Here is a 13,933-nt window from a genome sequence, read left to right as displayed (position 1 = left end):
TCTATTCTATATGGTTCAGTTATGATATTCTTTCTGACTAAGATTTTCTTTTATTTTTTTCAAATGCCTTTAGAGTTTTGGTGTTTACCTGTCCATTTTTTTAACTGCATCACATCAAAAATCAGTGTTGTACTGCATCACACCAAAAGACACTTTAAAACAGAATTTAACTCTAACGTTAAACGTGAGCAATTTTAATATCAAATGACAAGTTACAGCTGTAGCCTTTACCAACGTCAGCAGCTGCAAAAATATCTTTCACTGAAGTATGTCACAGTCAAAATATACTATCTGACTGAGGGAGCCAACCAGGGTGTGATGAACTGGTTCAGGGATAAGGACAGGAGATCAAAGAACGACTTTTAAAGTGGTAGGTAAATAACAAAGAAGACTGACTAGTAGTAAGATGGATGAAGTACAGGAAGCTTTGTGGTATCAGACCTGAACATTTAGGAGGGTAAAAGTGTGCACTGGATAGAATGAATTGGACTGATGAGGTATAAGGTGCAATACATTTTCAGTGGGCTGAATTGGGGCATGAGAAGCAGTCAAGATAAACCATGGAGTAGTCTGTAAGGTTTGTTGTGGATAGTTAGCTCTGATTTAGGTACATTATCCATGACAGCTAGAGACTGGGTGTGTAATTTAGCCAATTATTCGCTCGTTGTGGCACTACTGCACTAGGGCAGGAGAGGCAACCATGTATAAAAAAAAAAAAAAATTGCTTTCAGCAATACTGGATTCAGAGTAGAGTTACACCTACTACAGGAAAGTATGACGCTCCGATGATACAGTCAAGTCAAAGCATTTCCATGTTAGCAAAACCACCAAGAGGTGCATTAATGCCTTCCATGAGGTTATACGGCATACAGAAGATTTGGGAGAAAAGAAAATACACATATACAATAACTATATTCAACTCTGAACACAACTGCTTTTTTTCTTTGCCTCCTTACAGTGAGAAAACAGAAAAATCATTTCCTTTTTTCACTAATGAATTGGCGCACAAAATATTTAAAAACCTTTGAGTCGGAAACACACTATCATTGGACTGGCCAATCCTAAGCAATCAAAAAGAGTCATTACTATTCTACCCATAAGGGTGGGCGCAAACGAAGATACTAAAACCACCATTCAATCAATTAAGAGTTATGCAATCCTGTTTTACAGAACAAAATATATTTGCTGGACTACGATGGGGCCAATGGGACAAAGCTGAATGATTGTGGTGCTTGCTACAAACACTGGACACAGTTCACATAAGAAAAAGATAGCCATCTACCTTTTGTAGACACCTTACTACACACGGCAAACAATGGACCAAGATGCTCAATACAGAGAAAACCCACCAACAGGGATGACTTTATTCACAATCTCTCTCCACATGGTGAGAGGACCAAGTTAGAGTAGTTACTTAATACTTCTGAAGACCCTTAAGTATGTGGTCCTGTGTTCCTGAAGGATAACGAAACTGTAGATTCATTCATGAAATTGCGTTACCTGAGGGGCCCGTTAATCAGACTTACAGGATAGGCAAAGGGGTTAAGGATACATCTAGCAACTGGAGTAACAACAGGAGTAAGAGACACTCGTTGATACCTAACTCATACGAAGAAGCACACGTTTAAAAGATTTTGCAAACGACACTTGTGGATGTAGTGACGACATCACTGATAAACACGACAATACATTGTGAAGACTAAGGAAAAAAAAGACAACTAAAGATTCCATGCAGTGGATATACGAGAAATTCATACTGCGAGACTGGTGGGAACATACAAGTACAGCTAACGGAACACAGAGCTGAAATCGGGCACAACCACACCACCAGTGCTTTGGTAATACATGCAGACAAGGATGTGAAGATTCTAGACCAGGGAGTAAACAACAGGATGAAGAAAGCAATGGAAGCAGTCCATATTGCCACTGAACAATAACACCAGCGAAGGTAGATTTACTTTGGTAAAAACGATGTCAGAAATGGAGCTCTGTGATCGGCCAGTTTGTTGCAGGCAAGCGTGACTCTTCTAAGATGTCCAGTTCCCTGATCCATCAATTTTGTCAATAACTGAACTCCTGAACTCCTCAAACGAAGAAGAACTCGTTGTCAAGACATAAAACCCAAACCTGGTCATTGCATTAACCCAGACACCACCTGATTCAAAGTCTCGTAAATTTACAGAACAAGAAAAGAAACATAGAATCACGTCTCAATCTCCTTGGAAACCAGGTCCCAAATATACTTGTCTTTAGGAGACTTCAACCTACCACATATTAAAAGGAAAGAGGCATGAAATAACACTGTAACAGAAAATACTGGCTCTGGAAGCAGCTCGGACGAACAGCTGCCAAGAAAGTTATTCATACGACGTGAAAAGTTTTCAAACAGCCAACAAATTAAAAACCCAACCAGAGGAAACAACATTCTGGAATTAATCTTAACAAACAATGTGGGCCTAATATGTCGCACTACCATCCCAAACACACCACACTATGATCATAATCTGATTGATGACAAACCAGCTTGGATGCTAATCCGCCAAGTAAGAACACAAGTGGTGCCTTCTGTCACTTCAGTTTTGGTATGAAAATGATAAAATGAGATGTAATCAATGAGATGTCTACAGTACAATGGGAAACCGTGCTGAGTGCCAAAACAGAGGAGGACTGTGTAAATGACATGACCACTTAAGTCCTCCAAACATGCAACAGTCAGTCTCGAGCTGTCATGTGTAATGCACCAAAACCATAGCTCCCTTTCCACATCAAGGCCCCACAAAACTTTCCATGGTTTACCCCAGACACTTCACATGCCCATTGACAGCACGTCGACCCCGGTATACCAAATCATTCCAATTAACTCTATTCCTTGCATGCCTTTCACCCTCTCGTATGTTCAGGCTCAAAATCTCTTTTACTCCCTCCTTCCACCTCCAAGTTGGTCTCCCACTTCTCCTTGTTCCCTTCAATATGACACATATATCCTCTTTGTCAATCTTTCCTCACTCATTCTCTCCAAGTGACCAAACCATTTCAAAACACCCACTTCTGCTCTCTCAACCACACTCTTTTTATTACCACACATCTCTCTTACCCTTTCATTACTTACTCAATCAAACCACCTCACACCACACATTGTCCTCAATTTCTTTTTCAACACATCCACCCTCCTCCGCACTATCCTATCTATAGCCCAAACCTCGCAACCATATAACATTGTTGGAACCACTATTCCTTCATACATACTCAATTTTGCTCTCCGAGATAACGTTCTCTTCTTCCACACATTCTTCAACGCTCCCAGAACCTTCGCTCCCTCCCTACCCGGTGACTCACTTCCGCTTCAATGGTTCCATCCGCTGCTAAGTCCACTCCCAGATATCTAAAACACTTCACTTCCTCTAGTTTTTCTCCATTCAAACTTACCTCCCAATTAACTTGTCTCTCAACCCTACTGAACCTAATAGCCTTGCTCTTATTCACATTTACTCTCAACTTTCTTCTTTCACACACTACCAAACTCAGTCACCAACTTCTGAAGTTTCTCACCCGAATCAACCACCAGCATTATCATCGCACATTCTAATCTTGCGAAAGAGTACTAAGTGGCAAACTGACTGAAGCTATAGAAGCGAACAATGTATATAAACACAAACATGGTTTTAGGGTTGGAAAATCCTGCCTCTTTAACTTCCTTGACCATTATACTAGGATAGATGAACATCTCGAAAGCAAAAAAGAAATTCTGACATGATTCACAGACTTTGCAAAAAGCTCATAAAATGCGAAAGATGGGAATAATAAAAAAAATTAGGACATGGATACACAACTGTTTAACAGACCAGTAATTGTAAACCAAGCCATCTCCAGTACCTCCACAGTAAAAAGCCCAGTCTCTCCTAGGAACAGTACTTGCACACCTATTCCTCATTCTCATTTCTGACACACGCAAATGTGAACCACAGTCTTATGTCATCTTTTGCAGATGACAAAAGCATAAGTATGAAAATCGCATCAATAGATGATGCCGAAAAGCTATTAAGTGACAAACGAAATCTTTAACTGGGTAACCAAGAACAATGTGTTTTCAACGGAAATACATTTCAACTCACTCAGTATGGGGAAAATGAGGAAATCAAAACAAAATACCGGACAGACAGACTTTATCATAAACCACAGGGATAATTGTGGAAGACCTTGGAGTAATAATGTTTAACGACCTAACTATCACAGAACACAGCAAAACAATAGTTGCCTCACGCAAAAGGATAGCAGGCTGGATCCTACGGATATTTAAGACAAGGGAAGAAAACCCAGTGATGATATTATTCAAGGCACCAATTCTTTCATGAATTAAATATTGTTAGTTTCTAGCTTCAGCTTACATGGCGAATGAAACTACAGTATCAGAAAGTGTCCTGAGGTCTTTCAAAGGCCTATAATGTTGCTATGGAAGTAAATTACTGGGAACGATTAAAATCACCGAGTCTATATTCCTTGCAGGGCACAAGGGAGAGGTATACTATACTCTCTACCTGGAAAATCCAAGGGAGAATGGTTTCCAACTCACACTTGGAAATAAATGGCACGACAAGCATGGAAGATTTTGTAAAATACTACCTCTGAAATCGAAAGGTGTGATATGCACAAAAAGAGAACACCTTAGCTATTCGAGGCCAAAGACTCTTCAGCACCTTGTCATCTACCATTGGAAATGGCGAAAGATGTACCAAACCTTTGGTGAAGTTCAATCATCAGAGTACAATCTCATGAAAGAATTTCTCACTTCAAAGGAGTTCATCTATTCCTTACTACTGAGTGTATTAGTCTTGAAGATGCAAGAATCCCTTAAGGAAGGTTCCTTGGGATTATGTTAAAACATGATAACAATGAGGATTATGTGCATATGTGATTAGCAGCCCTTAGTACACAAGGCATTGAAAATCTTAGCTTTGATCCCAACCTCAATAATCTAAACAAGAAATTCTACGAACAACATCACTTCACAGGAACTGATGAAGCATACATGCCCACACAGATGCATGCAACTAAAGGCAAAATAAACCTGGCAAATGAATGACCAAAGATTCAGAATAACTTTTGAAACCTTGGCAAAGATGAGAGAAACTAACCTGTATTCATACACAAGTTCAAATTAAGGACCTTAAGTTGCTACAATAAACTCATAAACAACAGACAAGGGAGTCTAAACTGATGATGATAAGATAAGCAATATAATAATGAAGTAGTGTGAATCATATTCAGTAAGTCAAAAGTCATCCTATAAACAACCTAAATGACACATCAAAAAACAATCCTCTTCCACTGCACTGCACTGGACAAGCACAATTCTCTTGCAGCGACTGACTCTGAAAGGACCAGAATTTTAGAACTTGGAATGAAAAACTGCACTACTCCATTATCACAACCACTAGCTAATCAACTTATGAAGGAAGAACCTGGATTCTTATGTCCCACTAAAACTAGCAGACACAGCTATACTCCATACTATACATACAAAAGCTTAGAAAATGAAGAAAAAAATATATTCACTACTTCAAATTCTGTCTGAGTCCTAAGATGCAAATTGAGTGATTCAGACACAGCTATACTCCATACTATACATACAAAAGCTTAGAAAATGAAGAAAAAAATATATTCACTACTTCAAATTCGGAGTCCTGAGATGTATATTGAGTGATTTCCTTCAATCAAACAATCTATTCAGCCCAGGGTCAGGGTGGGAAATTCATGCCTTTGTTATCAACTAAATCACTGCCTTACATTAGCTTTATCTTGCCTTAAGATTACTAAAGAAGACATACAGAGCATGCCTAGGCCTGGGGAAGTCTTCGGGCTGAGTCCAGACTGCTGGGTTGGATCAACCAGCTGTTAGAAGCCACATCCCACAAGCCACAAATGCCCCACAGCCTAGCTGGTCTAATATACATTGTAAGTACTTATGGGCATAGTGCACTTTAAAACTTCTCTGCCATATATCCCATAGTGTTTCTGATGACAGCAGGTAAGGTCTCAAGCCCCATATGCTTAAGGTGTTCTCTCCTTTGGTGCACATCACACCTTTGGATTTCAGAGGTAGTATCTTACAAAGTCCTCTATGTCTGCTGTGCCTCTATGTCTTTTCCTAATGTACGTTGTGAACCATCCCTTCCAAGACTTTCAAGGTAGAAAAAAAGACATAAAGTCAAGACAAATACAATATACTTCAAGTCCCTCATATTTACCTTTTGTCCACCTATCCAACACACTAAGGCTCTTCTACCTCCACAGTTCAATCTGAAACCAAGGTGCAGTGTTGCTCCTGTGATAAGTACTGCTTTTCAAGACCAGAACCATTAAACATACATTGGAGAAGCCCTATAACCTGGTTCATCAGTTAAATTTTGCAGATATATATGCAGTGAGTGTCTGAAGTTCTCTTAATCAGCATTCCATAATGTTATTAGCACCAGCAGGACAAGAAATTAATACTTTTGGGTCTCAAAGGATTAAAACAATTTATCTTACTTTATGGTAAGTTTTAATTTCAGAGGTATAATGCATACTGTGAGGATGGGGGAGTAAGACTTCTACCCACATATCTGAATGTTGTAAAAGTATCTAACTGGAACTTGAAACCCTCTCTGCATGTGTCATCACTACAAAAACAGTAACAGAAGAGCCAAATGAGAATTTCTTCTCAGGGCCTCATGCAGGGGTACCTTAACTTGCATGGATGTATCCGAGATAAGAGGGGATATGTGAGTGCTATGTTTGGCGAGAGGAACCTGGATGTTCTGTTTCTGAGTGAAACTAAGTTGAAGGTGATGGGGATATAATGTTTTGGACATTTTTAGCAATATTAGTCTTGCAAGTGGAAACAGGATGCGGGAGACCAAAAAAGGAAATGGAAAAAGAGCCAGAAAAGCTTACCGTATCAGGGCCTAAACATTCATAAGGATGAGATGCATACAAGGTATACAACGAACTAGGTCAATAAGAAAGATGAGAGACAATATACAGATAGTGGGCTGAACCAAGGCTCTACTCTCAGTGCATTATGCAAGACAACTAGATTATATGGGTGCCAATGAGGCCATTTGTTTGTTCCTCACACTGCCCCACCAAAGAAGCAACTAGGGATAAAAAATAAAACATTTACACATACTGGTGAAAGCTAATAAAAAATCTCAATCAATCACCTTAGGACTCTTTGTTAGAGAATGAAAGTTTTCAATTACCCTTCAATCCATACTTATCCAATAGGGGAGCAAAAAAAAAAATCTAATCTTCCTTTAATTTTACAAATATTAAGGTTAGGTTAACTTAAGGGCTAGGTGTCCTTATTTGTTATAAACCATTACTACTTGAATATTCTAAAACAGGAGTAGGAGGATCATGCAACTCCCCATGTTAAATGATTTGGGGATAAAAAAAAAAAATGATCTTTAACTTATTACAAAAGCCATGTGGTAGCTAAACAGTATAACTACACAAATACCCATTAAGTGCTGATTACAGGAAAAAAACATAGCATCCCAAGTCATGTAGAAATACTAAAACCTGAAATGTTAAAAAAAGCATTGTGAACTAAATGGCTGCAGCCATTCAAACCAAACAAGCAAAAAGATGACTAAATTTGGCATGCCACAGCCATTCTTAAATTAAATACATATCCAGTAACCTATACACCATCCTTCCTTTGAGATAGTGCAACCTCTTCCTGCCACTGGCAAATGAGAGATTTCAAGATTTCTATGCAAAATAATAAGAGCAGCTGGCATTTATATGTGCAACTTCAAAGCATCAGCCAATCAAAACATGGATGACATATTTGGAAACAATATAAAGGCTCAATCCCTTCCTTTTTCATGCCCACAACTCCTTCCTCTATAATGATCTGTGGTTGAATGAAAGGGTTCAGGATTTTTCTGCAAGCTTGTGAGAGTTCTTGGTGATATATGAAATTTGTATGTCAATAGGAAGTATCAGCTTATCTAAACATGACAAGAATTTAAAAATGCACATGAGGCTCTATCCTTTCCTGGTAATATGTATGCAGTGTATTCACTGACAACAATCAAAGAGCTAACACTTACCTCATATCCTCTATACATGTCATTAGAATGTAAGAAACAAGAGAACACTGTGTATGGCCTACTCGCTATATGAGCAATTCCTGTTTACATCCAGCCAATAAAAGTCTAATGTACATTAAAAACTTGCTGTATTTGCATTTATGGCATCAACATGCAACTTGCTCCATTCACCTGATATTCTTGTTTCCATACCAATGTTTAAGTATCTCTAAATCTAAATTGACTATCAATTCTGTGAACAGACAAGGAATTACCAGTATGTCCTCAAGGATTACCCACAACTACATTTATGACATCTCTTATAACTTGCCACAGGAGTGTTTGGTCAGCATTTTCAGATTTTTCCTACATTTTTTGTAAGACTGATTTACCTTTCCCCAGAAATACAACTGAAAAAGTGCTGGGCAAGAAATAAAACACTGAAAAATGTGACCATTATGTCATAACATGCACATGGAAATAACTGAAGTGGGATGATCATTCATATACGTAACAAGAGCTACATGTGTGAGTTCAAGTGATGGATTCCTTCCCACATTTTCCCAAATCAATGGCAAGTTTAAACTTAGCATATTTTTCCATGCATTACTGTAAGTTAGATAAGTTATCAATTTACATATCATGGATCAACAATGGGAAAATATTATTATAGCAGGTATCACATTTATTGGATAAATCAACACATCTTAGTTAAAAGTAAACATGTACACAAGATCTACATTGATAGGAATGTTTGCTTGTAACTGCTTTTCATCATCCACACATTTGATACATAAGCAAACACAAGCCCCAAGTTTACATCAGAATCCATTGAAGACATCCAACTACATGGACGTCTATCATATTTCCTCATATTAAATTCTAATTTCAAAATTGATGTTTTAGTCAACAGCAATCTTTCATTCCTGTCCTACCAACTGGGATTTTTTTTTTTGAGGGGGGGGGGGGGGGGGGGGTAAAAGTATAGGCTACTTCAAAGCAGGTTTTTTATTCAAAGACTTAGCTACTGCTATTAATGAAAGTCATATCAACCCATTCATTTCACTTAGTAAAGCATTTGTAAGGCTGCAAGTATGTCTTCCAGAGTAAATAAAAAGAAAAATTAGTGCAAGTCCTTAAACTACTGTGCACTTTTATATTCGTATCAGTGTACTTCAGTTATAGAGCAATATTAACTTATGAACACTGATGTTTACATTTACAAAAAAAGGCTTATACTCTGCACATTATGTTAACACAACTGGACTTTAATTTTCTAAAGCTACTTTTTTCATACCATACTACAATATATTACTCAAAAATAGTCATGGCTTAAAAAAGTGGAAGTAAAATAGCTTCCAGTATACTACAAAAAACACGAGAATAAATGGACAGAATCTATGAAAACCCAACGCAAATTTCCCTTAAAATAATCATATGTAAAGTTATACTTACCAAAATGTACCCACTATCAATATTACAGTAATTTGTTTTCATTCACAAGGTGTGGCCAAAGGAATAAGTATATATGGTACTTACAAATACTTTCTTTGGTGGCACAGCAATCAAATTTTGTCAATATTGACAAAAATCACTTTAATCTTTTCCTAACACTTGAAAGAAGTGTGTAAGACATGCAGCTTTCACATAAAATAAGATGTACTATCGAAAAAATCAGTTCCTCCAGCCAAAGACCAAATAGCATTGAAGATAAAAAACTCAGGGGTAAAAACATGAATCAATTTGAGAGGAAAGACAACATCGACCCATGAAATAACCTATCACATAGAGTATCAAATCAAATGTCTACCTTTCGTTTCTGATTTAAAGCTAAATGTGATTTACAGGTTGAACAACTAAAAATAGATATAATCAAATTAAAATATAACTAACACAGTAACTGTTCCTGAACTTAACATCTTAATCACATCCAAAGCAACACTTTCCCTACACACTAACCCATTATAATGATTAACTGTTTGTCAAAAGTTTTCAATATTTTCCCAAAAGTATCAAAGGCCATTAATTGCCCCAAGTGTTTCAATGTAATACTCTATAGTTATATAACACCACTGATATATGTCATATGGTACAATTTCACACTAAAATAGCAGTGCTAGAAAGTATACAAATCCATTTTTCAATGTATCAAGTACAATTACAGGATTTATTGTAAAAAGGTTTCCCTTCTACACTCATCTATTCTGGCAATAAAACCATAGACTATTACAGAGTAAAACGTCTTTTTTGGGCCACTCCATTTATTATGGATATGAATGAAAGTGGTACAATACCAAATGCATGGATGACTGTAAAGTCCTGCCTTTGAAATCCAAAAGTGCAATATGCACAAAAAGAGAGAACATCTTAAGCATCTGGGGCCCAAGACTCATCAACATCTTGCCATCTACCATTAGAAACAGCCTGGGATGCACAGTAGAGAAATTGAAGAGTACAGTGGACACTGTACAAGTACCTACAAAGTGTACCAGACCAACCAAGCTGTGGGGAATAGGAGATCCTACAGGCTGCAACTTTCAACAGCTTGGTATACTAATGACCAAACCGAGCCAACAGCCTGGGCTGTGGGAGCGAAGACCCCAAAAGAATTCACAAGGTAACACATTTCTTACACTTACAAGAGGTGATCTAGACTGGCTTTTCTGAGTGATTTGGAGCAAGTTTCTTTCTTTTTTAATCCATTGAAAGTAAATGTAAAAGGGAAATAGGTTAAAATGATATGGGGAAATGTGGTTAGTCAATGTTAAAGTGAAACACGTGTATAAATGGAGAATCTTTATGAACCACAATTATCTTCCTCTAACAACTGAACTCTTACCCTGATTTTCTAAGCTACATTGAAAATACTGGCATATCATACACACCCATGACTAAGCAGTGTGCTAATCCGATAAAACACATGCTCAACACAGGGTAGCAGGTGGCACTGCATCCCAGCCTCCCCTCAGGCAGTTATTCCATGCAGTCCACATAAACGTTGGTTTATTTCCACAATAAGTCTTAGCTGCTTGGGGAGGTTACCATAAGGTGCGTTAATTCATAAAAGTGTTTCACTTACTTTTATAGTAATCAATCCCACAATTTCTCTTGAACTTGACAGCTATCCTCACTTTCACATATCTATTAAATTCACATGAGACAGAATGCTCCATATGAAGCACCATCCATCTAAATCACTTCTATTATATGTAAGGAATGTATTGATAGCAGTTTCATCCAATTCCACGAAGGAATTGAAAAGAGGATAAATCAAAATTTTACCATGCAGATGACAAGAAAGATAAGAAACTTTGGAAACATATGACTGTTGGCTTATGAGAAAACCAGGTGAGGTTTTCAGGGGTCTTGGTGATTTTTATACATATTTCACCAATCTTCTTGAATAACAACCCCTCATATTCCATTACCTTCAGAGCCCTTCTCATTATCAAGGTACTCATTAATGACAAAAAATAACCATATGAAGGTCTTATTGTAATTTCATTAAAGTGAACTAGTTTACCACTAAAAAACAATGCAAATAACGTCAAGGCTCGATCAGTGTGCCACTAACATACAAAGTTACCTATAATACAGATTTCAAATATGCCAGAATGAGAAATTTTCAAATCATACAAATATGGACATGCATCGTTCTGGAATTTGATATGAGTGTAAAGTCGTCAGAGTTATTGAGAGCAAACTGCATATTTCAATGAGGATTTCTTTTACAAGATATTTGAAAACATATTTTCATGGATAACTGTTTCCATATGATAAATGTACAATTTTTACATACACGCCTTCTCAGTCTAGGTCTGACAGTGAAGGAACTCTGCAATCTTTCTGATTTCCATGAGCAGGGAAACCTCTCTCTAATATCTTAGAATCACTAGTGCAACATGGGAATGTTCAAAGTGCTAATCAAAACAGAACATCAACTTTAACATCTAAATTTTTCACTGATACATTGAGATAGAAAGGTCTCACTGATCAACATTCCTCACTAAGGTTATTTTATTTCCTCCACTCATTTTCTACTTTACCCTATCATTTTCCTCTGTTTCAGAGCTATGCCAACTTTAGAACATTTCTATAAACGTATTCCAAAACTAATAAACTTAAAACTTTCAATGTGCTTTTATAAATAAAATACCACCAATCTCATACAAACAACCTCCAGGGCTGTCTAATTCAGTTCACGTGCTGAATATAATACACCTCTCTCTTATCTTCACTTCAGGTGGGAAAATCTTAACTTTTATGCCACTTCCAGGATCAACTGACGGCCCAATATGTCCCTCTACATGATGACACGCCCAGTTTACACCTACGGTGAATGGTATCACTTCTGGATGGTTGTCAATACATGAGAAACATCAGCCACTAAACACAAGTACATCCTCTATCATAACATGGGATGGAGGCGTGGCGCTGTCGTTACTAAATATATAATCCGAGACTAATGTGTTAAACAGCTTGGACCCCTTACACGGTACGAAAGTTCAATCACCACATTATTTCGAGTCTCTCATCCGTACCTTTCAACCCATCATGCAAAGAACACTTATCATTCAGGACATTAAAACCCTACCTTAAGTGAAGTGGTAAAGGGCGTTCTAAGACCTGTCAAGCGTGTAGAGGCTTTCTTAAACCCCACACTAAATGGGAATTGCGCTCAACCATCACCACCTGAACTTTTGTTCTCAGTATTACATAACTTTCAACCCACCGGGAACATTCCCAATGATCACGAGGGATATTAAGACATAATTCTGCCAAGGTGTGAGCTGGCAGTGGGCGTCCACGTACCTGTCAAGCGTATGGGCCTTCTGCGTCAGGAGGACAGGACCGCACTCGCCCTCAGGTGTTCCTGGACTGGTAATGGTTCCCTCCGCTCTCGCCAGCTGAGACGCCGACACTGACCGTGCCACGGGCATTTCTCACTCACCACCCACAGATCTCTCACAAAATCATACGTCACCATGAACACACATCATCACAAACCACAGATCGACACACGCGTATGACTTCTCACTACGGAGGCCCAACAACTACTGTTGTGGAGTAGTGCATTGTGGGTAAACAAAGCTTCCCTGACCCGGGACTGACATCTTGGTTCTCTTCCACATCAACAATTATATTTTAAGCTTTCTTATTCGTGCTAGCTTATTTTTTCATTAAAAAATATTGTATATATCGTTACTTTTATGATACTCTTGATTCCAGATGAATTGTATTTTCTTAAGTAAATTTTGCCAAATGTACTCTAACACCCAATAGCCAGTAACTTTTCTCAGATTCTTTTTCCTGAATAATGATTGGCTGATTGGAAACATGTAGATAATGAAACTAAATTACTGATGATTATTAAAATCAGAGCACATGGATTTTTAAGCAGTTCTAAGACGAAAAAATTTACTAAAATTTAAGACGAAAGGATAGTATAAAGATAATATAAAAACTCCCTCTCTGTGTAGCGATGAATCCTAATGTAGCACCGCGTGTCGTCTGCAGATTAAGGATGAAAAAATATAGCAATTTGACAGTTCCTATCTTTTTCTTTCATCTATATAATCATCTATCATCATTAGCCTCATTCTAAATAATATGGAGTACAATCAGATAAATACAACCTCCAATAGCACATAAATCCTCAAAGAAGGCCTACTTTAATGCAAATTTGAATTTTTCAAAACTGAACAACGAACCCAATGATATTCATGGTCAGCTTACGCTATTTACATGATATTCTCTCATAAATGAACCAGTACAAAAGCCACTGTGTCGGCACGGAAAGCGATGTATCTAATTAAGTCAGGATTTTGCTCTTGTAAGTCCATTTTTCTAAGCGC

General features: G+C 37.7%; 1 protein-coding gene across 1 annotated transcript in view; it reads right to left on the bottom strand.

Annotated features, from left to right (window-relative positions):
• Window positions 1-13,149, bottom strand: part of LOC139746185 (uncharacterized) — a 248,172-nt gene extending 235,023 nt beyond the window's left edge. Inside the window, exon 1 of the mRNA XM_071657107.1 lies at window positions 12,891-13,149. Coding sequence (XP_071513208.1) covers window positions 12,891-13,018 — 128 coding nt within the window. The 5' untranslated portion in view covers window positions 13,019-13,149. The remainder of the gene's footprint in view (window positions 1-12,890) is intronic.
• Window positions 13,150-13,933: the final 784 nt, after the last annotated feature.

This window comes from Panulirus ornatus, chromosome 4 (assembly GCF_036320965.1).
Source record: "Panulirus ornatus isolate Po-2019 chromosome 4, ASM3632096v1, whole genome shotgun sequence".
Lineage (NCBI taxonomy): Eukaryota > Metazoa > Arthropoda > Malacostraca > Decapoda > Palinuridae > Panulirus > Panulirus ornatus.
Note: the sequence above shows the minus strand (reverse complement) of the source record. Positions and strands in the feature narration are given on the sequence as shown.